This window comes from Urocitellus parryii, chromosome 11 (genome assembly GCF_045843805.1).
Source record: "Urocitellus parryii isolate mUroPar1 chromosome 11, mUroPar1.hap1, whole genome shotgun sequence".
NCBI lineage: Eukaryota > Metazoa > Chordata > Mammalia > Rodentia > Sciuridae > Urocitellus > Urocitellus parryii.
Window position 1 is genome coordinate 6,470,811 of NC_135541.1, and position 27,806 is coordinate 6,498,616.

The 27,806-nt window shown below is 55.2% G+C and overlaps 1 protein-coding gene across 2 annotated transcripts; it reads left to right on the forward strand.

The window, feature by feature from the left end:
* The first annotated feature begins 442 nt into the window (after window positions 1–442).
* Disp3 (dispatched RND transporter family member 3) lies at window positions 443–27,233 on the forward strand. Of its 2 annotated transcripts, XM_026397950.2 has the most exons (21): window positions 443–1,044; window positions 1,126–1,517; window positions 2,464–2,683; window positions 12,877–13,013; window positions 13,816–13,950; window positions 14,277–14,437; window positions 15,443–15,582; window positions 15,870–16,018; window positions 16,183–16,344; window positions 16,977–17,138; window positions 18,746–18,859; window positions 19,450–19,586; window positions 20,512–20,696; window positions 22,372–22,502; window positions 22,582–22,754; window positions 23,508–23,634; window positions 24,059–24,204; window positions 25,173–25,332; window positions 25,755–25,868; window positions 26,242–26,408; window positions 26,871–27,233. In XM_026397950.2, exons 1-21 carry the CDS (start codon window positions 443–445, stop codon window positions 27,231–27,233), a joined length of 4,077 nt encoding a protein of 1,358 aa, XP_026253735.2. The 2 variants fall into 2 exon arrangements, with proteins under 2 accessions (XP_026253735.2, XP_026253734.2); XM_026397949.2 differs by having other exon boundaries at window positions 443–1,517.
* Window positions 27,234–27,806: the final 573 nt, after the last annotated feature.

A 27,806-nucleotide genomic window follows, 5' to 3' on the forward strand; every position in this document is an offset into this window, starting at 1 on the left:
CCTTCTACCCTGAAGGTACTTGTAGTTGCTCAGTAAATAAAAGTGGTGGCTGAGGAGTCACAGTGTACCTCAGCCTCAAGTTCTAAAGACAGAATGTAACCAAAGATTGGAAAATCATGAGTAGTCAACATTCTTGCACATTCCTTACCCAGGGAGAAACATCTTTTCTGTTTGCAATTGGGCTGTAATTCACCTCTTCCTGTGGCCTTGAAAGCCAAGATCTAGTTGGCAGAGGTGATGGGGAAGGACCAGGATTTTTCTGTTTGATGCACGTGTGGATGAATCCAGTAGCATTAAATGCCTGGTTGACGCAGTTCCATTATGGTATTACTATTGGGTTAGGAGTGTGCAGGTTTGGTACCCCAGGTAGGACAAATCCCACCACAGGGCACTATCCCCTCCCTCTCCCAAGGCTGCTGACGCTCTCCCTCTCCTGTAGGCTATGGACTCTGAGGATGACCCCCTGCTGCAGGACGTGTGGCTAGAGGAGGAGCAGGAGGAGGAAGAAGCAGCAGGCGAGGCCTTTAGCAGGGCCCAGAAGTCGAGGTCCCGTCCTGGGGCAGGGGGGCAGTGTTGCTGGCGGCGCTGGACTCTGCCTTCGGGGCCCCCAGCCACGGGCTTCTGGAGTACCCTGGGCTGGGCCTTCACCAACCCGTGCTGTGCGGGGCTGGTGCTCTTCCTGGGCTGCAGCATCCCCATGGCCCTGTCGGCCTTCATGTTCCTCTACTACCCGCCCCTGGACATCGACATCTCCTACAACGCCTTTGAGATCCGCAACCACGAGGCCTCGCAGCGTTTTGACGCCCTCGCTCTGGCACTCAAGTCCCAGTTTGGATCCTGGGGACGCAACCGGCGCGACTTGGCTGACTTCACCTCTGAGACGCTTCAACGCCTCATCTCAGAGCAGTTGCAGCAGCTGCATCTCGGCAATCGCTCGCGGCAGGCCGCCAGAACCATGCGCTCGGTTCCCGCGGCCGCCTGGGACACCTCCGCGGCCCAAAAGCCAGCAGCCAATCGGAGCAGGCGTCTTCGGCGTGACGCCCCGCCCCTGGCGGATCTGGCAGCCAACCAGAGTGAAGCCCCGAAGGACCCTCGGCCAGATCCGAATGGACGACGCCAGCCCAGCACCACGCCCCCCGCGGCCGTCGCAGCCAATCAGAGCCGCTCCCGCCGGGGCGCCTCGCGCTGGGACTACTCACGCACCTACGTGAGCGCCAACACCCAGACGCACGCGCACTGGCGCATCGAGCTCATCTTCCTGGCTCGCGGCGACGCGGAGCGCAACATCTTCACCAGCGAGAGGCTGGTCACCATCCATGAGATCGAGCGCAAGATCATGGACCACCCGGGCTTCCGGGAGTTCTGCTGGAAGCCCCACGAGGTGCTCAAGGACCTGCCGCTGGGCTCCTACTCCTACTGCTCCCCGCCCAGCTCGCTGATGACCTACTTCTTCCCCACCGAGAGGGGCGGCAAGATCTACTACGACGGCATGGGCCAGGACCTGGCCGACATCCGGGGTGAGCCCTCCGGCCGGGCTGCACCGGGCCCAGGACCTGGACCTGGTCCTGGTTTACTACTTCTGAGGCTTGTGGGAGACTGGGTGGTGAGCACTGCAGGAGGAGAGCTGGGCATGGCCAGGGGAGCTGGGCATGGCCAGGGAGCATGGCCAGGAGGGACGTGGAGAGGGGAGGTAAGGGGAGTGCGAGAAGGAGGCAAAGAGGGAGGTTGGGGTGCCCGCTTGGACTGCACGATGTTGGGAGTTATGTTTGGCCACAGAGGGTGAAAGCCTGGCGGGGGTGCGGGAGGTGGATGCCTGCTGGGGAGCGGGAGGACCAGGGATCTGGTTAGAGGAAGATAGGACACAGGCTGGGGTTGGAGGAAGACTGCGGTAGGGTTAGTTTTAGGTAAGTTAAGGATGGGACTTGAGGAATAGTGGGGCAGGGTCACACGAGGGTTGTGGGTGTACCTTTTAAAGGCGGGTGTGGGTGGGGAAGAACCCTAGGAGAGGACCTTGGAATAGGACCTAGATGGTGGAATTAGAGGACCACAGAGACTGGGCCTGGGAATTAGGTGGGGTTCAGACTGCAATGGAGAGGTAAGCTTCGTGGGAGGTGTGGGAGCAGGCCTGGGGGGCTGCGCTCCTTGGGACGCTGTGAGGTCTTTAGACCATACCTCTGTCCCATTAGTGACCTTTGAGCAGCTTGAGTGGGATCTCCCAGCGCTTTAGAAAGGGGTGAGATTGGGGCTGGGGTTGGTGGCTCAGTGGCAGAGCGCTCACCTAGCATACTTGAGGCACTGAGTTCGATCCTCAGTACCACATAAATGTAAAATAAAGATATTGTGTCCACTTAAAGCTAAAAAATAAATACACATAAGACAAGAAAGGGGTGAGATGGTGAGGAGGGCTGGTGGGAGTGGCGGGAGCTACTTGCGGAACTTCCCCACCCCATCGTGCCCCTGCAGGCTCTCTAGAGCTGGCCATGACTCACCCTGAGTTCTACTGGTACGTGGATGAGGGCCTCTCTGCAGACAACCTGAAGAGCTCCCTCCTGCGCAGTGAGATCCTGTTTGGAGCACCCCTGCCCAACTACTACTCGGTGGATGACCGCTGGGAGGAGCAACGGGCCAAGTTTCAGAGCTTCGTGGTCACCTATGTGGCCATGCTAGCCAAGCAGTCTACTAGGTAGGAAGTCCAGCCACACCCCCGTGTGCCTGCCCTTGTGTGTACCAGGGAAGGGCCAAAGGAGGATAGGGAGTTGGTTTCCATCTGCCTCTTACTGATACCCCAAGATCTCTTTTTCCACGACCTTTTCCCAGGAGATCTTTCTTCCCGAATCAAGGGTAGAGCCAGGTATGTCCTTGCTGTCACTCTTGACAAGTGAAAGACCCCTTTACTTACTTAGTGCTGATGGGTAGTGAAAAGGTCAGCTTTGAGAGAAGTAGGAAGTCCTAGGACCCTTGACCTGAAGGGCTTGGATTTTGCTTTTCTCCTGAGATGGTGCTACAGATCTTTCTGGAAAGATCTTGGCTAACAAATGAGGAATTTCTCTCTCTGCCTTTAATACCCAGGGAAATAATGAGCAAGTAACTTCATTTCTCTTGGCATCAGTGTCCCTGCTTATAAAAATGGGGACTATGATTTTTGTTACCCTGGTCCTTAGGAAAAGATCCGCTAACAAGTGTGAAGGTGCTTGCTTTGGGATGGTGTGTCCAGGAATATAGCCAAGTCCCTCTCCTCCAAGACAGGAAACATCCTGCTGGGTAATGACGCCACTGTCTTCCAAGTCCCTGCTCTGACAGGACAGGCACAGGAGGAGTCAGTCTGCTGAAATATCCTGTTCCTTCCGTTGCTCATCTATTATATTGAGCAGCTACTGCAATAATCAGAGCTAATGTTCACTGAGGATTTACTCTGTGCTAAGCCCTTTATAGGCACCATCTCATTTAATTCTCACATCGATCCAATGAGGTGAGTGCTCTTATGATTACCTCCGTGTTACAGTTGTGGAAACTGAGGCACAGCACAAGTAAGTTGTCCAAAAATTTAAAGTTCGTCAGTGGTGGAGTAAGATTCACATGCTGGTTTCTAATTCCAGCCCTCTCCCTTGAGTTTTTAATGACAGTTTCTGCACTACAAGCTTTCTGTCCCCCTTCTTCTTTGCCAGGCAAACTCCTGTTTCTCTATTAAGATCCAACTTGGGTAGCATTTCCCTGAGGCTGGATTAAATGCCCTCTCTACCTGTTTCCACAGGTATCTCTAATGGGGTTATCACTTAGGGTCAGATCCCAGTTACTCCACTTAATTGTGAGTTTTGATGAGCAAGTTCACCTTTCTGAGCTACAATTTCATGATAGCATTTGTCACTCTGTTTTAGTTGTAACCCACAGTGCAGTCCTTGAGTTGGCAACATTAACATCACCTGTGGGATTGTTAGAAATACGAAATCACAAGCCCTTCCCCAGACTTGCATCACTTCTGTTATTTGTGCATTAAAAGTTTGAGAAAGGTCTGATTTGTTCATCTTGGTAGAGTGGGAGTTTGGTGAGCCTGGCTCATTTCTGTAAGAATGGCCCCCTGCCAGTGTCGGCCACCCTGTACTGATGATTTATCTGAGGAATGAATGAATACATGAATGGAATGGAGGTGCCCCAAGGAGAGGTAGCTGAGGGGTTAACTCAGGAAGCGTCTTCAGGATTTTATATACAAACTGTTTTCTCTGCCAAGGCATTACCCCTGCCCTTAGGGGAAAAGTCCCTCTCCCTGTAGAGCTTCATACCTGGAGGGACAGCCAGGGCTCTGTGGACTTGATTTTAGTGTCTTCTTTTCAATTAACAAAGTCTTTTCTTATGATTCTATTATTAGTGATCCCAGAGATGACAGCGTGCACCTTGACTTAGCACCGAGTCACGCAGACGATCATGCTCCAGTAACACCAGAGTCCTCGCGCACTTTCACTACCTTCGTTGTTCCTCATCTTTGCATTTTTGTCACGTTTTTAAATTCTGTATACATTTTAAACTTTATAAGACATTCCATTATTTTACAGAATCTGCGTTCATTTATATTTATTCACATAGTTACCTTTCCTGTTGCTTTTCATTACTTTCTACAATTTTATGTTTCCCTCTGGGATCATTTTCCTTGTGTCTGAAAAACTCTCTTTAGTATTTTCTTAGATCGGGTTTGCTAGTGGTAAATTCTCTCTTTTGTGTATCTTAAAAACATCTTTATTTTTCTTTCGTTTTGCTGGTCTCGCTATAAATTGACAGTTATTTTCTTTTGCTACCTCGAAGATGTCACTCCATTGTCGTCTGACTTCCATCAGTTCTACAGGAAAGTTGGCTGTGTATCTTTTTTGTCGTTCCTTTAAATGATTGTCTTTTTTCCCCATCAGGTTTTAAGATTTCTATTAATCTTTGGTTTCATTGATTTTACTATAAAGTATGTTGATATAGTTTTCTGCTTGGGTCTCAGAGCTTCTTGAATCTGTAGGTTGATTGTCGTAAACAGTATTAGGAACTTCATGGCTATTATTTCTTCAAACATTGCTTCTCTCTTGTTCTCTGTACTTCTCCTTTTATGACTTTAATTTCACAAATGCTACATCTTTTAATTAAGTTCCATGTCTTCAGTGCTATTTTCTAGGTTTCACCTAATTTTTTTCTTTCTATGCTTTGGTTTAGTTATTCCAAATCACTAATCCTGTCTTCTCTTGGCTCTAATCTGCCATTTAACGTCTATTAAGCTGTTAATATTCTGTGTTTTGTTGAGAATTTGCATTTGATTCTTTGTTACAGGTCTACATCACTGGTGAAGTTCTTCATATCTTATTTATTTTCTCCATAATTTCCTCTCTGTTGTTAAACACACTAATTATAGTTATTTTAAAGTTCTTATCAGCTAATGTGAATATATGAGTAACACATGCATTTGTTCCTGCAGTCTGTTTTTTTTTAATATTTATTTTTTAGTTATAGGTGGTTCAAAATTGATTGTTCACACATCAATTTGTACAGCATTTGTCTTTATTTTTTATACTTTATGTGGTGCTGGGGATCGAGCCCAGTGCCTCACCAAGCTGGGTGAGCGCTTACCACTGAGCCACACCCCAGCCCTGCAGTCTTTTTTTAACTTGGTTTTTGGTCATGGGCTTCTATCTGCGGATAGCCTGGTGATTTTACTACATGATGGATGTTTTGTTTAAAAGAAATGCATAAGTTCAAGTGTTGTTATTTCCCACACAGAAAGCTTATCCTTCTCTCCACTGGTCAGAGAACAGTTACTGCTTGGAGTCAAGAATGGTTCACCAAGAATGGATCACGGCCCTATGTGTTTCAAGTCTACCTGTAGTTGGCCCTAAGTTCTCTAGGATTTTCAACTGAGAGTTAATGTATTCTGTAAAGTCCCTCCCCCTGGTTCCAAACTCTAATTTTTATCTCTCAAAGCTGCGAAAACAAAACAGGACAAAGCACCCTGCATTTTCTCCTGAGCTTAGGTACTTTAGCCTCATGTCCCAGACAGCCGCTGTCTTCAGCAAAAGTACTAAGGGAACACTGGCTGGTGTTCATCTGGCTGGCAGGTTTTACCCAAAGCTCTACTAATTTATCTGATTTCCAACCGAGATTTTCAGCCCTCTGCCCATGTTCAGAAGTAGCACATGCCTCCAGGGTAAAAGCAGCCACTCAGCCTTTTCCAGGTTCTTCCCTGCAGTCTAGCCCTGCCCCCCCCCCGCCTCCCGTCTATTCCTTCAGCAGCTTTGCTGTCATCAGATGATTTTTATCTGAATTTTATCTGACATTTTAGTACTGCAGGCCCTCTATACCCTCAGATTCTGCAGCCTCAGATTCAACAAGCTGAGGATTGAGATTATTCAGGGAAAAATTGCATCTGCACCAAATATAATATGCTTTTTTGTTATTATTTCTTCATACAGTAAAATTACTGACACATTGTTCACATTGACTTAGGTATTATTAGTGATCTAGAGATGATTTAAAATATGCAGAAAGATGTATGTAAATTATATGCAAATACTATGACATATTATATAGGAGCCTTGAGCCTCCCTGGATTTTGCTATTGGAGGGGTGAGCTGGGGCCAGTCCATAGACACAGGGGACCACTGAGGTTCTAGGCAAGACACTGGTCTTCCATGAGCTGTTTCTTTCTACTTGAGAATAAGTGTTTGGGCCTATGTCTTTTCAAAGCTGGCAACTAGGAAGGACTTAGCACTTAGGAGATGCTCTACAAATGCTGTACAGATTGATGTGTGAACAAATAAGTGATTGATTTAACAACTAAGCTATTTAACTTAACAAAGTAGGTAATCCTGAGACATTTCCTACTGGGCTTTGGTATATTTCTTAAAAGTTCATTGAGGTCTAATTGACATATAACCAACTACACATACTTAAGCTCTATAATTTGGTTGGTTTTGATACCTGTATCTACCACAAAACCTCCCCTGCAATCTAAATAGTGAGCTCATTTATCACTTGAAATATGTTTCTCACGCAGTCCTGATAATTGGTCCACCATGCCTCCCCACCCCAACCTCAGGCCACCACTTTCTGTTTTCTGTAATTATATAGTGGTCTCCATTTCCTAGAACTTCCTATACATGTTACATGGTATGTGCTGCTTTGTTTGGCCTTCCATGTATCAACAGCTTATTTTGAGTGCTGAGTAGTATTCCCTTGTATGGAAATGGCATATATTGTTTATCCATTGACTGATTGATGGATATTTGAGTTACAGATAAAGGTGCAATGAACCTTCATGTATAAGCCATCGTGTGGACATATATTTTCATTTGTCTTAGGTAAATACTTAGGATTGAAATTACTGATCATATGGTAAGTGTAAGCTTTTTTTTGAGAAACTGCCAAATTGTTTGCCAAATTGGGTGCACCATTTTACATTCCTACCAGTAGTGTATGGAATTTCAGTTTTGCATCTATCCCTGTGCTTCTATTCAGTGTTGTAATGGAGATGCTAGCCAGTGCAATCAGGCAAGAAAAAGAAATAAATGTGTCTGAACTGGAAAAGAAGAAGCAAAACAGTCTTTATTAGCAGAAAACATGAATATATATGTGAAAACTCCAGTGGAATCTAAAACAACAACAAAACAAAACAAAAAACTTTTTACACTGATCATACCTGAAAATCCAGTATGGTCAGTATAAAACCTGGTATGGTCAGTGTAAAAAAATTTTTAACTATTCTATTAAATGTCTAGTGGCATTTTACTGTATTTCCCTAATTACTAGTGGTTTGGGTATCTTTTCTGGTATTTATTTGACATCTATTTATCTTTGGTCAATTTTTGCCCATTTTAAAAGTGGCTTTTATGCTTAGTATTATGATGTTCCGTTCTGAGTTAATCTTTATATTTTTATATATACAAACCATGGGTTGAGGTGGATATCTTATATGGATATCTGATTGTTCCAGAATCATTCTTTGAAAAGACTGTTCTTTCTCCACTGATTGCTTTTGCACCTTGGACAAAAAAATCTATTGTCCATAGATATATGATTAATCTATATTTTTTCATCTACACACTGGACCACAGTCTTGATTACTGCAGCTTTGTACCAAGACTTGAAATTAGTGTTAGTACTTCAACCACATTCTTCATTTTTTTATTTTTTAATTTCCAGTGGACAAAACATCTTTATTTTATTTTTATGTGGTGCTGAGGATCGAACCCAGCGCACCGCATATGCTAGGCGAGCGCGCAACCACTTGAGCCACATCCCCAGTCCCAACACATTGTTCATTTTTAAGTTGTTTTAATTATTTTAGGTCCTTTGCATTTTCACATGAATTTTGGAATCAGTTTATGTGTTTCTCCAAAATCAGTTTACGTGTTTCTGCTGGGATCTTGAATATGATTGTGTATAATGCACAGATTGATTTGAAGCAGAACTGACATCTTAATATAGAGTCTTCAAGCACACAAACAGAATATAGCTGACTTCTTTTGCCAGATTTACCCCCAAGCATTTCATATTTTTTATGCTATTGCAAATGATATTTTTTAAATTTCAATTTCTAATTTTCATTTCAGTGTGTATAAATATAATTTCTTTTGTGTCTTGTAACCTTGCTAAGCTTATTTGTTCTACTAAGGATTTTCAAGGGGTTTTGGGTTTGGTTTTGTTGTTTCTGCATGTATATTCATGTTTTCTGCTAATAAAGACAGTTTTGCTACTCCTTTTCCAGTTCTGATACATTTTTTCCTTTTTCTTGTCTGATTGCACTGGCTAGTATCTCCATTACAACATTGGACAGAAGTGATGAGGGTGGACATCCCTGTCTTATTCCTAATAGAAGTATGCAGAGTTTTTTGCTGGTGTCTTTTTGTCAGGTTTAAGAAGTTCCATTCTACCTAATTTTCTGGAATTTTTTTTTGGGGGGGGGGATCTGGTAGGTTTTCCCACATTTTTTCTGCATCTAGAGGGATGGTCATAATTTCTTCTTTTTTAATATGATGGATTGCATTTATTGACTGCTTATTCCTGAGATAAGGCCCCTTGGTTAGGATATATTATCTGCCATCTAATGTTAGGTTCTATTTGTATTCTGTGTTCGTGGATATATTGTGTCTGTGATAGAGGTTGGAGTGTCCTCTTGTAATATCTTTGTCTTATTTCTGGTATCAGGGCATTGCTTGCCTTCCAGAACAAGTTGGGAAGTATTCTCTTTTTTTACTTTATCAGGGAGTTTATAGAGAGAGAGTTGACAGCATTTCTTCCTTAAAGGTCTTGTAGCACTTGTCAGTGGAACTGTCTGGGCCTGCAGTTTTCTTTATGGAAAGGTTTTAAAATACAAATTTAAAGATTTTGAAAATATAAGACTATCAAGATAATGTTTTGTGTGTGAGCTGTGGTGATTTGAGCCCTTCATGAAATATGTCCATTTCATTTATATTTGCAAATTTGTTGGTATAAAGTGATTCCTAACATTTCTTTGTTGTCTTCTTAGCAATATAGGAAGTGTAACTGCCTCTTTCATGTGTGTTTTTTTCTCTTTTTCCACGATCTATCTAGCTAGAGGCTAATCAATTTTATTGACTTTCTCAAAGAACTATCTTTTTTAAAATTGATTTGCTCTTTTTTCCTGTTTTTCTATTTTATTGATTTATGATTAGATCTTTATTATTTCCTTTCTTCTGCTTACTTTACATTTAATTTTTTCTTGTTCTACTGTTTCAAAACAGAGTTGAAGTCATTGATTGAAACTTCTCTATTTTCCTTTTTTTATTCTTTTGATGCACGTGACAGTAGAATGTATTTTGGCATGCGTGGCGTGTAACTTCCCATTCTTGTGGTTGGTACCTTATATGGAGTTACACGGTTTTATATTCATATATGAACATAGGAAAGTTATGTCTGATTCATTCTACTCTCGTTCCTGTCCCCATCCCCTCTCCCTTCCCTTCATTCCTCTTTGTCTAATCCAGTGATCTCCAACCGCCCCCCAACCATTGTGGGTTAACACCCATATATCAGAACATTCAGCTTTTGGTTTTGAGGGATTGGCTTATTTCACTTAGCATGATAGTCTCCAGTTTCATCCATTTACTGGCAAATGCCATAATTTCATTTTTCTTTATGGCTGAGTAATATTCCATTGTGTATGTGTATGTGTATATAATGTGTGATATATATATATGTATGTGTGTGTGTATATGTGTATGTATGTATGTGTATATATATATAAAATCACATTTTCTTTATCCCTTTATCTGTTGAAGGTCACCTAAGCTATGGTTTCATAGCTTAGCTATTGTGAATTGAGCTGTAATAAACATTGATGTGGCTGTGTCACTAGAGTATGCTAATTTTAAGTCCTTTGGGTATATACCAAGAAGTGGGATAACTGGATCAATTAGTGGCTCCTTTTATGCTATACTTGTTTAGTGCTATAAAGTTTTTCCTAAATACTACTATTTTAGTATATCCCACAAATTTTGATATTTTGATTTTAATTTTCATTTCAGTTAAAAATACTTTCTGTTTTCCCTCTTGATCTCTGTTTGACCCATGTGTTATATGTTATTTAGTTTACAAATACCTCTTTTCTATTTAATTCCATTGTAGTCAGAGAACATACTCTGTATGACTCATGTCCTTTCATATTTGTGGACTCTTATTTTATGGACTGTTCTAAGATCTGTCTTGTTAAATGGTCCCTTTGCACTTGAAAAGAATGTATTCTTCCATCATTTGATGAAGGATTCTGTGTATGACAATGAGGTCAAGTTGGCTGATTGTGTTGTTCAAGTCTCCTGAATCCTCACTGGTTTTCTAATTGTTCCAGCAATTATTATAAGAGGAGTATTGGAGTATTCAGCTATAATTGTGGATTCATCTATTTCTTTTTTCATAGCTTTGAATTTTTGTTTCATGTATTTAAAGGTCTGTTATTAGATGCAGAAACATGTAGGATTATTGTATTCTCTAAATGAATTGACCTGTCTTCATTTTAAAATTATCCTTCTTTATCCCTAATAATGTTCTTTGCTCCGAAATTCACTTCATTTGTTATTAATATAAACACTTCAACCTTCTTTTAGTTCATGTTAACCTGGTATGTTTTTTCCTGTCCCTTTGCTTTAACATGTTTATCTTTATATTGAAAGTAGATTTTTTTTGTATGGAGCCTGGTCTTCACTTTTAAAAATCTGCCTGTCAGTCTGTGCCTTTTAATTGATGTGTTTATCCACTTACAGTTAATGCAGTTATTGATCTGGATTTACCTACGTCTGTCTTATTTTTTCCTAACTGTCCATTTGTTCTCTGTTTTTCTTTTCTTCTCTTTGGGGTAAACTAAGTATTTCCCATGTTTCTGTTTAATCTCCTTGGTTGGCTTTTTAGCCATAACTCTTCTTTTAGTGGTTGCTTCAGGATTCATAGTCTCCCTCTTTCACTATCACAGTGTACCTTCAAGTGCTGTTGCACCACGTCACACTGAACATCACGCATGATGATAATACGCTGCCGTCGCCCCTCCTGGTCTTCATGCTCATCGTCACACGTGCTACTTACATCACAAATCTCACACTCTCTTGTGATCTCAGAAGTGGCCAGTAATCTTTTAAAGGTACTTGAGTAAACAATAAGAAGGTTTCAGGGGCTGGAGTTGTAGCTCAGCGGTAGAGTGCTTGCCTCCCATGTGTGAGGCAGGGGTTCGATTCCTAGCACCTCCTATAAATAAGCAAATTAAATAAAGGTCCATCAACAACTGGACCTTTATTTATTATATTTTTTAAAAAATATTTTTTTAAAAAAGAAAACTTCATGTTTCTATTCACGTTATTTCCGTTTGGGGTGCCTCTGTTCCTCGTGTAGCCCACATTCCTTACGCTGTCGTGTGCTGCCTGAAGCCTCCTTTCACATCTCTGAAGGGTGGGTGCGCTGAGATCCATTTCATCTTTGGAGCACCTGAAAGTCTTTATTTGCCTTGGTTTTGAAATAGATTTCCTGCAGGATAAAGAATCCTGGGTTGGGAGTGTCCCCAGTGTGGAAGGGATGTTGACGCACTTGTTTCTGAGTGTATTGTTTCCAGTGAGGAGCTGGCTGTCACCCTCATCTTTGTTCCTCTGAATGTGACATGTCTTTTTTCTCAAGTGCTTTTTGAATTTTCTCCTGGTCCGTGTTGTTGAGCGGTTGGGTTATGATGTGCCGTGTTGCACTTTTATCTGAGTTTTTGGTCTGTGGCGTCTATTGCTCAAATTTCTTGGATCCGAGAGTTTTCATCAAGTCTGTAATTTTTTCCGTCAACATGAATTAGGCCGCCGAGGACAGCAAACCAGGGCAACCACTGTCCCCTGTCTCCCGGGGTCACCGCTGTGCTGCCTGGGGTCCACGGTCTGGCTTCTCGTGTTTCCTCAGGGTCTTGTTGTCTTGAGTCCGCTGTCCTTCCTGGCCAGTCCCACGTCACTGGTGGTGATGCTCTGGAGCACAGTTGGCCCCTCCTGGTTTTCCTTATTAGAAATGGGTTAAACATACGCTGCACAGCCGTGTGAAACCCAGTGTCCAGCGGCCCGTTTCAGGGTCAGCTTTGCTATGGATGATTGGGGACTGGAGGGTGGCCCCAGATCTGGATCTATCTAGTTGGTGATCGGCTGTGTAGACAGAGGTCCCCAGCCTGGGCTGTGCCTGAGTCGCCGGGAGACTTTAGCAGATGCTGGCGGCTCAGCTCACAAACCTCTTTGGCGTCTGGCCTGGATGGCAGGGAGTCTGGAAGCCCCAGGCGATTCCGATGTGCAGCCCAGGTGAAGCCTGGAACGTGGCGGCTCCTGGTCCTTCTGGGGTTCACACCACATTGGATCCCCTCCCATCTGTCCTCTCGTGTCCTTCCCCCAGCAAAGTCCAGGTGCTCTACGGGGGCACAGACCTCTTTGACTACGAGGTGCGCAGGACCTTCAACAACGACATGCTGCTGGCCTTCATCAGCAGCAGCTGCATAGCCGCCCTGGTCTACGTCCTCACCTCCTGCTCAGGTAGGCGCCTCCCCTGGCCGGCCCTCTCCCCAGGGTGCTGCTGGCCAGAGCTTCTCAAGGGTGCCAGGGTGGCCTTGAATCCAGGGTGTCAGCGCCAGTGCCCGGCTCAGAAGCCACCTGCCACCCCGGGCAGGCAGCCGAGGTCCAGAGGCAGGTCAGGTGGTACAGAGGGCCCGACCCCGGACGTCGTGCAGTTAAGGTTTGCCCCTGCCGTCTCCTTGGGAGCCTTGTGCTGGGGAGTCTGGGGTGTTGGGCTTGGCCATGGGTCATTCTGCAGGCTGTTTCTGTCCCAAGTCAGCTGCCCTTTGTCCCTGTCCCCGTTTGCACGGCCACCTCCAATGCTCACGGGCTCCTGCCTACTGCTGTTATGGTCGGCTCTGTCCGCCAAGTGGACAGGGGAGGGAATTGCCCTCGGAGGTGGAGGAGGTGCGTGATCATCCACGTCGTGGTGTTGTTGGCCCCCGCTGCGCGCCTCGGCGGTGAGGCGCCCGACAGACACCGGGCCTTCTCCACCCAGCCTGGGCTCCTCTGGTCACAGACGCCACGGACGTGACACCCGTGACCCTCTGCGGGTACTTGAGACAAGCTCTGCAAAGACTAGCCCCCAGCTCCCGGCCTGTGCGGGTGGCTTCCCCGGGCACTCGAGCCTCTCACCCAGCGTCACCCAAAGGCACCCTTGGGCGTCGAGCGCTGAGACTGCTGGGAACAGATGGTGGTGAGGGCATCCAGGGATGAGGGCCGGGGACGCCAGCAGGGCTCGTGCTCTGCGAGGGTCCCTCTCACCTGTGTCCCCGCGGGCCAGTGTTCCTGTCCTTCTTCGGGATCGCCAGCATCGGCCTCAGCTGCCTGGTGGCGCTCTTCCTGTACCACGTGGTCTTTGGCGTTCAGTACCTGGGCATCCTCAACGGGGTGGCAGCCTTCGTGATCGTGGGCATTGGTGAGTGGCCTTGGGAACTCGGTCCCTTCCCCACCAAGGCCTTCTCCCTGGACGGGGCCTCTAAGCCCCCTCCCGACCCCAGAGCCCTGAAGTGGGGTTAGAGTATGAGGGCGGCGGGGGGTGGCAGGTGCTGGGCAGAAAGAGGCGAGGCTGGCGGGAGCCCTGGGAGCGAGGGACGGAGGCGAAGATCTGGAGGACCGCCCGGTGGGCGCATCGAGTGGGCCGTTGCCCACTGCAAGCTGAGAAGACCGCCCTGGGGCCTGGCTCTGGGGGCTGCTGGGGCTGCTGGTGCCTGGGCCTGCCCTGCAGCCGGACGCCCTCCTCAGGTGTGGACGACGTCTTTGTGTTCATCAACACCTACCGCCAGGCCACCCACCTGGAGGACCCGCAGCTGCGCATGGTCCACACCATCCAGACGGCCGGCAAGGCCACCTTCTTCACCTCCCTGACCACGGCCGCCGCCTACGCGGCCAACGTCTTCTCCCAGGTGGGGGACCTGCCCCATCCCTGTCCCAGCCTCCCTGGCCCCCTGCGGGGCTGTCCCCGGCTCTGTGTTACCCCGGCCTGAGTGTGACCATGCAGCCTGGGCCTCAAGGCACTTGCCCCCTGCAGTCCGCATCCACCCCTGACCCGCTACCGAAGCCTAGCACAGGCTGGATCCGACGCCACGGGTGGCCTGCGCCTCGCCAGGGCACAGGACGGTGCGCAGAGCTCGGAGGTCCCTGGTGTGATCACCTCCCGAGTTCCTGACAGGCTGGCGCCAGAGGGGTTAAGGGACTTCCTCCACACCGCACAGGGGCCACCTGGGCCTGGGGCTGTCCCCACCCTCTGTGCCACCTCCTCATCCCTGGCGCTGCTGCGCCCTCTGGCCTGTGCACCTGAGGGGGATCGGGGGAAGCAGTGGGCTGGGGCCACAGTGCTGAAGGAACCCGAAAGGCAGTCCCAGCCATGGTGACCGAGGTGCAGAGCACGTCTGGCCACCGTGCGTGCCCTGGGATTGTCCGGGCCTCCTGGAGAGCCAAGCAGGGGGCAGGCAGGGCCATTTCAGGCCTGCTTTGTGTGACTTGGGCTGGTTGCTCAACCTCTCTGAGCCACGCGTTCCTCACTGTGAATGATTCTGGGAGTGGAATGAGAAGGCGGTGAGGGTGCCTCTCGTGGCTCGTCTGGCACATGCCCAGGAAGGTCCCTGTGGGATTCTGGGCTCCTGTCCCCGGGCTCCCTGCTTCCCTCGGGTGGCATCTTCCCTTCCCTTCCCCCGGCCAGCGCAGCCAGGTCTGGAGGGAGACATCTTCCTCAGCTCCTCTCCTTCCTCTGGTCCCGATGGCTCTCTGGGCAGTGGGCTGCCGGTGGACAGGGGCCTCTGCCATCAAGCATAGGGCTTTCACCAGCCGCCGTCACCTCGCCAGCTCCATGTCCCCAAGGCCAGCGCTGGCGTACCACCAGCAGCCCGGGCCTGAGTGTCTCTGCGTGTGTCCCTCCGCGCCCCGTCCAGATCCCGGCCGTGCACGACTTCGGCCTGTTCATGTCGCTGATCGTGTCCTGCTGCTGGCTGGCTGTGCTCTTCACCATGCCCGCCGCCCTGGGCCTCTGGAGCCTCTACGTGGCACCCCTGGAGAGCTCCTGCCAGGCCAGGTGAGCCACCGTGTCCTTGCCTGCAGAGCCACCACACGGCACCCCATCTTCCAAAGCCTTGGGTTCTTCATTGAGCGCCTGCTGTATGCCAGTCCTGGGCCAGGCAGTGGGCAAAGGTTGTGTTAGTCACCTCTGGTGCCCGCTTTCCCAGCGCCGTCTACACAAACTGTCACCCACTGCTCCCCCCACCAAAACCCGGGAGCTGGGTGCCTTACCGTGAGGGAACAGGCTCGTGTCCCGGGTGCCCATGGCCTCTGGACTCCAGCCTCACCCCGCCCTCTCCATAGTTGCCACCAGAAATGCGGCCACAAGAGCTCCTTGCACTTCCCTGGGGACATGTTTGCCACCCCTGAGCGGGCAGGGGGCAGCCCTGGCCAGGGCCCCATGCCCTACCTGGACGACGACATCCCCTTGCTGAGCGTCGAGGAGGAGCCGGGTGAGAGCCATGCAGGCCTGGGAGGGGCCGCTAGCCACATGGTGTGGGGAAGACCGGTCCCAGTAGCAGTGGCCGAGGCAGCCCATGGGGTCCTCGCACGCTGGGCCTCCCTGGAGGGGTACACGCCAAGAAGGCTGTGACAGGCCACCACTCTGCCCTGGCAGTGTCCCTGGAGCTGGGAGATGTGTCGCTGGTGTCCGTGCCCCCAGAGGGCCTGCAGCCGTGCCCTGGCAGGGGCAGCCGGGACCAGCTCCTGGTGCAGCTGCAGGAGCTGCTGAACCACTGGGCCCTGTGGTCCGCCGTCAAGAGCCGCTGGGTGGTCGTGGGTGAGTCCTCCACCCCCTGCCTGCGTCACCTGCAGCCCAGCACGTGCTCCCAGGAGCCCATGCAGAGGTGAACTGGAGGTTGGAGGTCTGGGCGGAGCCTCCCTCCCTGAGCCTCTCCTGCCTGTGCAGAATGTGGCTGGTCCCGCTGTGGCCACAGCTGGTCCCTGCGCTGGGCAGTAGTGCAGAACCCTGACGCTGGCCTTGGCTGAGCTTGAACCCCGGCTCTGCCGCCTGCTATCTGTGGCTTTGGCTGTGTCAGCCTGACCCCCAGTTTCCTCTTCGTCCTGGACAATGAGAAACACATCTGGTGAGACACCATTAGGGCTGTGAGGGTCGCTGCAGAGGCCCAGGCCAGAGCGCTCAGCGCACGCCCAGCACTGACCTGCCCGCACCTTCAGCAGCAGGTTGGAATTGGGTGCCGTCGGGTGGTGTGCCAGCCCCTCGAGAGCTGTGACACACTAGGAGGCCGGCTGCTCACCCAGTGACTCCACATGGCACAGCCCCTGCCCTGGGGACAAGTCCCCAGGAGATGTCACCCGCAGGCTGCCACACGGCCTTGCCCGCTCCCTTGGCTGCCTGGCTGTGGACTTGCTGCTGGGCCAGCCCCGCCTAGCGGAGCATCCCTCCCGCAGGGCTCTTCGTCTCCATCCTTGTCCTGTCCCTGGTATTCGCCAGCCGCCTCCGCCCCGCCAGCCGCGCCCCTCTGCTCTTCCGGCCGGACACCAACATCCAGGTGCTGCTGGACCTCAAGTACAACCTGAGCGCCGAGGGCATCTCCTGCATCACCTGCTCAGGTGAGCACTCATGACACATCGCCACCCTCCACCCAGCGCCAGACTGTCACCTAAGAGGTGTGAGATCCAGGCTCCGCGTCACTGTGTGACACCGGCCTCTGTCCTCACGTTTCATTATGTGCTTCCTGGGTGGCGCCATGCATTGGCACCAAGGAGACAGTGGGCAGGAGGGACAGGCCCCTGAGCTCCAGGAGCCTGTGTTCACGATCGTGTGCATGAGCTTGTGGGACAGCAGGTGCCCTGGGTGTGGTGTCCTGCCAGGCCCTCGGGGAGGTGATGTCTCAGCTGAGGCTGAGGAGAGGAGGGACTTCCTGGGCTGGGAGGCCGGGGAGGGGAGTCAGCCAGACTGGGCGGGGTGGGCTGAGGGGCAGTGCCAGCCTGGGGAGCAGCGGCCACATCAGGGAGGGGCAGCTGTAGGAGCCAAGGCCGCCGGGGTGGCTGGGCCCGGGCGGTGGGCTGAAGCAGGGAGTTTGGAGTCCATTCTGACTGTCCCTGGAAGCCAGTGCGGGGGGCAGTGCTGGCTGGGAGACCAGCAAAGACGTTGCTGACCGAGTGTCCCAGGGGCAGTGTGGAGGGGAGGGGGGCTGGCTGGGTGGGATAGAAGCCTGCACTGTCAGGGTGAGGCCCAGTGGGCGGGACCACTGCCCACACGCCCTGGGGCTGAGGTGCTCCCGGGGCTTCCCTCTCCTGCCCCTGGTGGTGGAGCTGGCGTCAGGGTGAGCGGGGGCTCCTTGCCTTAGAGGGTCTGGTCCAGGCCCTCGCCCTACAGGTGGGCAGCCTGAGGTCCAGGTGGGCAGGTCGGCCCAACGTCAAACCTGCTGGGGCAGCAGAAGCAGATGCGAGGACCCTGGGGTGAGCGCCTCCAGGTGCCCGGCCACCTTGGCTTAGTCAGGGCGGTGTCCTTGGTGACCTGTCAGTCATGGCGCTAGCCACAGGCAGGTATTCAGCTGAAGCTCAGAGGTGCTGCCCGAGTCCCCTGGGTGCCATGGCCCTGCCTGGGCACAAAACGACCTCACCGCCACCTCAGGGCCTCTGCCCACCCCTGGGCTCATCGCTCAGTCCACAGGTGGCCCTTCACGTGGCCGCAGGTGGAGCTTCAGCTGAGGAGGGCAGCCAGGGCAGAGCCTCTGGGGCATGGCTCTTGCCACATGCCCAGGTCACCAACCTCCCTGAACCACTTTCTCCTCCCGGGTCACTGTGGGGACGCAGCTGCTGACACGTGAGGTTTCTCTCATTTAAAGCAAATAGAACCCTAGTCCACAGCACCTGTGGCAGTCCGGTGGCCTGCTGTTGTCCCTGCTGGCCCCACTCCTACGCTCCTGCCGCCGGGCTTTTCTGGGCCAGATGCACGGCTAAGCTCAGGAGGGGCTGTGTTTGCTCCCCAGGCTCTGGGCAGGCAGCTGGACAGAGCCCACAGTGGCCTGTCTGTAGGCAGGTGCAGTCCCGGGGACACAGTTCTGCGTCTGATGTTCCCCTCAGCCCCACCCGGTCTCTTTCAGACCCTGACACCCCCCAGCTCTGGGCCCCCGGAGGATCCCGGCCTCTGCCCTTTACCCACTGGGCCAGCCAGGGAGGCCCTGCTGTCCCTGACACGGTGTGGGGGTCAGGTCTGTTCCAGGAGAAGCCCCACAGCCTGCAGAACAACATCCGGACGTCCCTGGAGAAAAGGAAGCGGGGCTCTGGGGCCCCCTGGGCCAGCCGGCCTGAGGCCAGTCCGCAGGGTGAGCTGGGGCCAGGGCCGGGGCCCTCCTGGAGCGGGAGTTGGGGATCCTGCACAGGCAGCAGACGAAGCTCAGCCTCCATCCTCCCACAGCCTTGTCCTCCTTGGCGGAGGGGGACGGGGTGTGGGGCGCACTCGGGCCCACGGCTCCCCTAGGCCAGAGCTGGGCCTCCCGCCACTCCCCTGCCTGGTCGCCACAGCCTCCCGAGTGTTGGCGGGGTGACTGGGCCCTGGAGGCTGGTGTTTCCCTGCTGGGGTCTCCACCAGAGGGGACCCGCAGGGACACAGTACTGCAGGAACCAGCCCTGCAGGGCAGGGGTGTCTGCTTCTGTCACCCCACACATTGCCACCACCTGTTCCCGCCATGGTCACCAGCACCAGGCCCCCTGTTCACACTGTGGCCCTGTCCGTGGGTGGCCACCCTAGTCCAGCACTTCACCATCACTTCTGTCACTGCCCCCCACGGCCTGTGCCACCCCCACCCCACTCACTGCCGTGGGTGGTCCAGTAGGGAGGGCAGAGCCTGCACCTGGGGACAGCTGTGGGCCATCAGATAACCATTCGCTCCCCTTCCTTCTGCACTTGTCCTAGACTCCCTGGGCACCGTGTACATCTCCAAAGTAAAGAGTAAAGGCCACCCTGCCATCTACAGGCTGTCCCTCAACGCCAGCCTGCCCGCGCCCTGGCAGGCCGTGGCCCCTGGGGACGGAGAGGTGCCCTCCTTCCAGGTGAGCTGGCTGTCCTGACCCGAGGGGCCTGTGGTGCCACACTGGCAGGAGGGTGGGGCCCGTGGGGACGGCACTGGCATGAGTGGGGAGACCGCTCCACATGAGCCAGGACTGCGCAGAGACCTGCAGGGTGGGGGCCACACAGCCCTGAGTCAAGTCCTGGCTCTGCCGTGCGTCGCCTGGGTGTCCTTGGCGGTCACTTTACCTCTCTGAGCCTCGGTTTCCTCATCTGTGCAATGAGGATATAGAAGGTAGCAGCCAGCACTATCAGGGGCCCCTGTGGTCAGGCCGGGCAGTGTGAGCCTTACACCTAGGACCCAGTACAAGTCAGGGCGTGGCAGCCACTCCAGCACCCAGGGGTCTCCAGGGCCCACCCAGATGTCCTGCGTTCCCCTTCAGCACACCCCTGCTCCACATGATGGTCACACGTGTGTCCCCTGGTTGGGTTTGTGTCCACTGGGAGGATGAGGCCGCCAGCCCCCTGACCCCGAGCTCTGCCTTGCTGTCCCCCCAAGGGCTCTCCTCCCAGCTCCTCCAGCAGCCTCTTCCCAAGCCCTCGCTCGGGTTTGGCTTGGTGCCCTCAGAGGGCCCGGCCCGCCTCCCTCAGGGTGCCCTCTGTCCCCGCATCTGTTCTGCCTCGTGCCCTGACACCCTCCTCAGGGCCAGCCCCAGGAGGGCAGGGACTGTGCTCTGTCCTCAGAGCCTGTCCTGCGTGGGGGAGCTCAGTGACCGTTGGTGGAGGGAGAACCGAGGCTCAGACAGGGAGGACCGCTCGCTTTGCGGCTCACCAGGCCTCGCGCCTGCACCCGGGGCCTGACCTCCACTGGGGCTGGGACTGGGCAGACTGCTGAGCCGGGCGGGACGGGCCAGCGGCCAGGCGGCCTCCCCGAGTCATGTGTCTTGTCTCTGTCGATCCACTGCTTAGGTGTATAGAGCGCCTTTTGGTGACTTCACCAAGAAGCTGACCGCTTGTATGTCTACAGTAGGGCTGCTCCCGGCCGCGAGCCCCGTCCACAAGTGGATGCTGACGGCCGTGGCCTGTGACGCCAGGCGGGGCTGGAAGTTTGACTTCAGCTTCTACGTGGCCGCCAAGGAGCAGCAGCACACTCGGTAACGCCCTGCCCGCCCGTGGACGAGCCACCCCGCTGGCCAGCGCCACCCTGTCCACCCGCTTCTCTCCCTCTCCCTCCCTCCTTCCCTTCCCCCAACCTCCTCCCACTTTTCTCTCTGTCTCTCTCTGTCTCTTTCTCTCTCTCTGTGTCTCTGTCTCTGTGTATCCCCCCACCCAGGTCACATGAGCGGTGCCACCAGGTGCTGCAGGAAGGCTCTGTCCTTTCCCACACGCCTGTTCCTGTCTGTGCCCAGGATGGGGCACGGGGACCTGGCAGCGACTGTGTCCAGGGGCTCCCGCTCTCTCTCTCTCTCTCTCTCTCTCTCTCTCTCTCTCTCTCTCTCTCACTCACACACACACACACACACACACACACACACACACACACCCCGTGGGACACAGGCCCCCTCAGGCTCCCAGGCTCTCCCACCTCAGGGTTTTGCATCTGCTGTCCCCTCCCCCAGCTCCTCCCCCCAGATCGCCCTACCAGGCTCGCTCTCTGGCCCCTGGTCATCTGCAGTCTCATGGTCTGGCAGGTGACCTGTCCACCCCAGGAGCAGGTCTGTGTACCACAGGGGCCCCCTGGGGTTTGTTGTCGCCTTATCCCCTGCACCTTACCCAGCCCTGCGAACCCGCACTTCCTGTCCACGGCGCCCGTCCGGGCTCTACGTCTGCATTTAATTTGAAAATACTCACTTCCCGTGTCCCTCAGACTATGGGGTGAGGGCCGTGTCTGCCGGAGCTCCCTGTGGGACACTTAGGCCCTGTCTGCGAAGGCTGCCAGTGGCCGTGTGCCCCGGGCAACGGGGGCGTCACTCCTGTGTTCTGAACGCGGCCTCACGTTCATTTCTTCTGCATTTCTTCCGTGAGGCTGTCATCCACCAAGAGCCAGATAGGGTGGGGGCCGGGGGACGGGCCAGTGTGGCTCCCACCCTTGGGGACCCTAGTGGGAGCCAGGCAGGGACAACAGTGTCATAACAAAGTGTGACTCATGCTCAGAAAGAAACAGCCCACTCACTGTGGAGGAGCATGGCCGCCTGGCCCTGCACTGTGACCGTGACCCACGGGCTGTGGTCCAGGTGTGGGCACCACACCAGGCCAGACTCTACCTGGGGAAGGGGGGACCAGCACGGCCCTTTCTAGCTGGGCACCTGCTGACTCGGGGCTGGGGACCCTCTGCCTGTCCTCCCTGGACTTGCCCTGCACTCTCAGCCATGACCGGGGTCAGCTGCCCGGATGAGTGTAACACACCCTAGAAAGAGCTGGACCGCCTCGGGTCTGTGGCCAGCAAGCTCTTGGCCATGGAGCCCACCCTTCACCTGGGACCTGAGGCTCCCAGCTCTGCAGGTGGAGGTGACCTGGGGCTGCTGAGCAGGGTACTCAGCTGGCCCCCGCCCCTCCTGAGCCCTTAGCTCCCTGCTGGACAGTCTGAAGCTACTGCCACTGTGCTCCACCACCATGGGGAGCTCAGCCTTGACCAGGGCCAGGGCTAGAACAGGCCTCCCCCCCGGCCCTGGGCACGGCTCTGTCTACCTGAGACCAAGCCCTCGTTCTGCAGGGAGCCCAGGCCTGTCCCCTGCAGCCTCCTGGCTCCTTGGCATGGCCTGCGTGCCTTGCCTCCCCAGGACCTCCTGGCCTTCCCAGCCTCAGCCCTGGCCTCCCTTGCCTCCACAGGAAGCTGTACTTTGCCCAGTCCCACAAGCCCCCCTTCCACGGGCGCGTGTGTGGTGCACCTCCCGGCTGCCTGCTCAGCGCCAGCCCCGATGGGCCCACCAAGGGCTTCTTCTACGTGCCTAGTGAGAGAGGTACTTGTGGGGACCCAAGGGGGCTCGGGAGCTCCTGCCCACCCTCTCACCCTCCCTTACAGCACCCACCCGTCCACAGTGCCCAAGGCCCGCCTCTCGGCCACCTTTGGCTTCAACCCCTGCGTGAACACGGGCTGCGGGAAGCCAGCAGTGCGGCCTCTGGTGGACACAGGGGCCATGGTCTTCGTGGTCTTTGGCATCATTGGCCTCAACCGCACCCGGCAGGTGGACAACCATGTCATTGGAGACCCGGTAGGTGGGCCCGCTCTGGGCAGGTGCCACAGGGCCCCCGACAGGCTAGCAGAGGAGCACCAGCCCTGGGCCTCTAGCCCCACACCCTCCTGGCTCCTCGGGCTTCACCACCCCAGAAGGACCCCCAGGGGACCCCGCAGGGCAGATTTGGGGTCACCCAAAAATCTAGGCACACTTTTGGAGTTGGGCTGGCTGCCTGCGTCCATGGGGGCTGGAGTGGAGGTGAGGGAAGCTGGGAGCCTCCTGGGGAGAGGGCAGCCCTGCCAGCCAGTGGTGAGCTCCGGCCACCTCTGTCTGCTCCCTGTGCCACGCTGTCCCTGCCCTTCGCTCATGTTCACACCCTGCTCTGGGCTTGAAGCTTTGGGAGGCACTGGTCAAGCTGGGGGAGGGACAGGGCTGTGCCTCAAGTGCTGATGGTGTGGAAAGGCCTGGGGACGCGCTGGCCTTAGGAGTCACACTCAGTGGGGGGTCAGGAACAAAGCTGTGGCCAAGGCCGCAAGTAGGCGGGAGGCTCAGGGGCTGGGCACGCAGCAGGAAGAGCAGGACACAGGAGCGTGGAGTCCAGGCCGCTCCAGGGTGGGCAGTGGCTACGCAGAGGTGCTGGAGGGGCAGGACAGAGCCAGTCAGTGGGGACAACAGGTGACCCGCAGAGGGTTGCCACCCTACAGGGACAGTGGCAACAGGGTGCGAGCAGAGTCAGGGCCCAGTCTCCGTCTCACTGAGCGGCCCGGCCACTGTGTCTCTTTGGGAAAGGGCAGCGTGGTCTACGACAGCAGCTTTGACCTCTTCAAGGAGATCGGGCACCTGTGTCGCCTCTGCAAGACCATCGCGGGCAACCCCGAGCTGGTGAAGCCGGGCGGGGCCCAGTGCCTGCCCTCAGGTGGGTGGGCGGGGCAGCCCCGAGGCCTCTGCAGACCACGTCTGTGTGAGTGTGTCCACGGGGGCTCTCGGGCGGGCGCCGGCCTTCGTGTGCTTTGCAGATGAGCACAGTGTGTGTGTGGCTGGGAGCATGTGCGGGTTCATGTGTGTGTGTCTGTGTGTGACTGTGTGTGTGACTGTGTCTCTGTCTGTGTGTGTGTGTGTGTGTCTGTGTATGTCTGAGTGTGTGGCAGGACAGAACCTGCCTGGCAGAGGTCATGCGTGGCTGTCCCTGAGAACCTGAGATGTCATTTTCCACTCCAGTGGCAGGTGTGTGTCACAGGAGTTCTAAAGGCACTGGAGTGGTCACAGCCACTCTGGGAGCCTGGGGACGATGCTGGCGTCCTGGGCGGCTCCTGGGCCCCAGCCCCCCTCTCCTCCCGCAGGCTACAGCATCTCCTCCTTCCTGCAAATGCTGCACCCCGAGTGCCGGGAGCTGCCCGAGCCCAACCTGCTGCCGGGGCAGCTGTCCCACGGGGCGGTGGGCGTCAAGGAGGGCCGCGTGCAGTGGATCTCCATGGCCTTCGAGTCGGTGAGCCTGGTGCCCCGCTGGGCCCCGCAGACCGCGGCCTGGAGCAGGGCTGCCTCTGACCAGGGCCCTGGCCGGAGGTCACGTGCCAAGGGTGCAGGTGCCCTGTCCCTCTCAGAGCCTCCTCTGCCCCTGGGCTGCGGCAGCTGTCGGCCCTCCCTGCTCACCAGCCAGGGTCATGTCACTTGCCGTTGCTGAGCGCACTGGACACACTTCCCTCGTGTTCCCTCTGCCACGGTGGGAGGCCAAGGTCAGGGCCACAGCCAGGTGTTGGACCCTCCACGTGGCCCAGAAAGAGCTTAGAGGCCAGGGAACCAGCCACCCATCTCTCCCCTGCTTCTGTCACCCCGGGACATCATGTGGCTCTGCCTGCAGAGGTTCTTGCGCGCGCGCATACACACACACACACACACACACACGCTCAGCGCAGGCTGGTCCGTGCAGTGAGCAGGCCTGGGTCATGACTGGGTCGTGAGGTGACGGGGAAGTTCCAGAGCAGGGGGCCCTTTCTTTCCTTCTTTACTCACCACCCCGGGCGCGCCCCTCAGCTGGCCACTGCTGGCCAGGTGGCTGCTCCTGCCCCCACAGACTCAGCCCAGCCCGGAGACCAGCAGCCTGCCAGACAGTGACACGGCTGCGATGGGAACCGTGGGGACTTGGGAGCCCAAGGAGGCCCATCGTGGGCATCAGGGGAGGCTTCCCAGGGGAGTCGGGCCCTTGCATGGCCGAGGGGAGAGGGAGCAGCGCGTGCAGCGGCCTCACGGCAGAGGCTCCTCGAGAGAAGGTGGTCCTGGAGGAAGGGGCGGGGACATGTTGCCCCTGAACCGCGCCATGTCCTGCGGCTGGTGGGAGCTCATTTGGGACCATCGTTCACCCCTACACGACACACTCTGGTGGCCACTGAGCATGGCAGCCACCTCTGGGAGGGGTGAGCAGGTCCTGCCGATGTCCCACGAGCCGTGTCCCCACAGACCACGTACAAGGGCAAGTCCTCCTTCCAGACCCACTCCGACTACCTGCGCTGGGAGGGCTTCCTCCGGCAGCAGCTGCAGAGCTTCCCAGAGGGCTCGGCCCTGCGCCGCGGCTTCCAGACCTGCGAGCACTGGAAGCAGATCTTCATGGAGATCATAGGTGCGGGCAGGCCCCCGGGCGGGGGCCTTCAGGAGTCGTCCTGGGCAGTGGGGCACATGTCCTGTCCAAGCCACAGTCTTGCCCTCCTCAGCCAGGCCCAGAGTCCTGGCAGCACAGATGAGCTGGTGCTGGGCTGCTGACCTCAGGCCAGAGTGTGGTCCCCTCCTGCTTGGGGGATCTGGCCACCTACAACGTAGCAGTCCTGTCCACTGGCAGCCGTCAGTTGTGAACCCTCTCTAGGGGCCAGGCCTGTGCTGAGACCTGGCAGCGTGAGCTCATGGACTCCAGAGCAGTTCCCACCTGTGGCAGGCCACTGTCACCTCAGCTCGGGAAGGTCACAAGCTTAGGGAACTCCGGGTGGGGGGTGGGGGTCCACCTGCCCCTCACTGCACGGCCGCTGAGGCCCTTTTCCTGACCTCCAGGGGTGCAGAGCGCCCTGTACGGCCTGGCCCTGTCCCTGCTCATCTGCGTGGCCGCGGTGGCCGTGTTCACCACCCACATCCTGCTGCTGCTGCCTGTGCTCCTGAGCATTCTGGGTAGGTGGCCACGGGCCCAGCCCACGGGGACCAGAGCAGGCAGGGTCTCCTGGTGGCCTGAAGCCAGCAAGCTACTCTGAGCCTCAGTCATGTGACCCAGTGACGGCTTCACGATACCCCCAGCCCAAACAGAAGACCCTCTCCTTGGTGGCTCATGGGACTGTCCCCACAAGTCTGTGCCCAAGAGGAGCCAGGTGTCCCTTATGGTAGCATTTGGCTCAGGGACATGTTGCTGTACCTGCACCCTTTGGTATCCCCCTCTGACCCTGGCCTTGTCCACCTGTCACCCAAGACTTCCCTATTCCCTGAGGGTCCTCCAGGGCCATGTGGGCAGGGAAGGTCCCAGCTGCCCACCTTGCTGCCCCCGTCACAGGCATCGTGTGCCTGGTGGTGACCATCATGTACTGGAGTGGCTGGGAAATGGGCGCGGTGGAAGCCATCTCCCTGTCCATCCTGGTGGGCTCCTCCGTGGATTACTGCGTCCATCTGGTGGAGGGCTACCTGCTGGCCGGAGAGAACCTACCCCCCCACCAGGCTGAGGTGAGCAGCCTCTTGCCCTCCTCCTCCCCACCGTGGTGCCCAGAGGCCCCGGCACAGCTGGCACCCCAGGACCTGAGCCTGGGAGCAGGGCGGGCAGGGCATGCAGCCAGGACCTCGGGGCCACGCCCTGCCTCTGGCCCTCTGCCCTGGGCACTGGGAGCCAGGACCATGGGCCTCGTGAAGGTTTTCGGGTTTGTTTTCCCCCAGTCTGGGATTATGTGGTGTGAAGACATTCATAAGTAAAACCAACCCCATTGTGCACCCACCACTTTGGGTCAAAAGCGGAAAGATTGCAATCCGGTGCCCATTGCCCAGGACCTAGTCTGCCAACCTTACTGTCCCAGTGCCCCAGCCACCCTGAGTGCCCCTGTGCCCAGGATGCCCTGCTGCTGGGACCCCCCACAGGTGGTGGGGCAGGTCCCCAGCGGGTGCTCGGCCCGACCTCTCTCTCTGCTGCCCCAGGATGCCCGCTCGCAGCGCCAGTGGCGGACGTTGGAAGCCGTGCGGCACGTGGGTGTGGCCATCGTGTCCAGCGCCCTCACCACAGTCATCGCCACCGTGCCCCTCTTCTTCTGCATCATCGCCCCGTTCGCCAAATTCGGCAAGATCGTGGCGCTCAACACGGGCGTGTCCATCCTGTACACGCTCACCGTCAGCACCGCCTTGCTGGGCATCATGGCCCCCGGCTCCTTCACCCGGACCAGGACTTCCTTCCTCAAGGCCCTGGGTGCTGTCCTGTTGGCGGGGGCCCTGGGGCTGGGCACCTGCCTTGTGCTCCTGCGCAGTGGCTATAAGATCCCTCTGCCCAGCGGGGCTGCCCTATAGCCCTGCACCTGTGCCTGACTTGAGCACTTTGCCCTGGCCCGTGGGGACCAACTGCACTCTGTGACCCCAGAGGCTCCTTGTCCCCCAGCCTCGCTCCAGCTACTTCCAGTCCTCGGCCTGGCCAAGCAGATGTCCACACGGTGTGGACCACACTGCCTTTAGCCCTGCCAGAGCCCAAGCCGAGGACGAAGCTGGCCACTGCACCCAGCCAATGCAGCCGGCCCTCTGGTCACCATGGGCCGGGCTGTTTCTAGAGTGTCCTTCACACTGCCTCAGTGCTCACAGCCCCCCGGGGCTGCTTGTGGCCCCCTTTCTACAATGTGGAGCTGAGAGGCCCAGAGGCAAAGCGGCTGCCCTGTGGCTGGTCAGGGCAGAGCCAGGGCTGCCTCCCGGGGCCTCCCTGAGCCTTGAAGGAGGAGCATGGGTTCCACTCCCCTGGCCTCCCCTCCTCACAGCTCTATGGGGCCAGTGCCAGATGACCCTGTGGTCCTCGCCACTGGGGACAGAGGGACCTGGCCTGGGTTGTGCATGTCCTACCCCAGCCCTGGCCTCTCGGCTCCTCCAAGACTCTCC

Coding starts and splice junctions, on each gene's coding strand:
- Disp3 (XM_026397949.2), top strand. CDS start 443: ATGGACTCTGAGGATGACCCCCTGCTGCAGGACGTGTGGCTAGAGGAG. Junction 22,755..23,507: donor ACCATGTCATTGGAGACCCG/GTAGGTGGGCCC, acceptor TCTTTGGGAAAG/GGCAGCGTGGTCTACGACAG. Junction 24,205..25,172: donor TCTCCATGGCCTTCGAGTCG/GTGAGCCTGGTG, acceptor GTGTCCCCACAG/ACCACGTACAAGGGCAAGTC.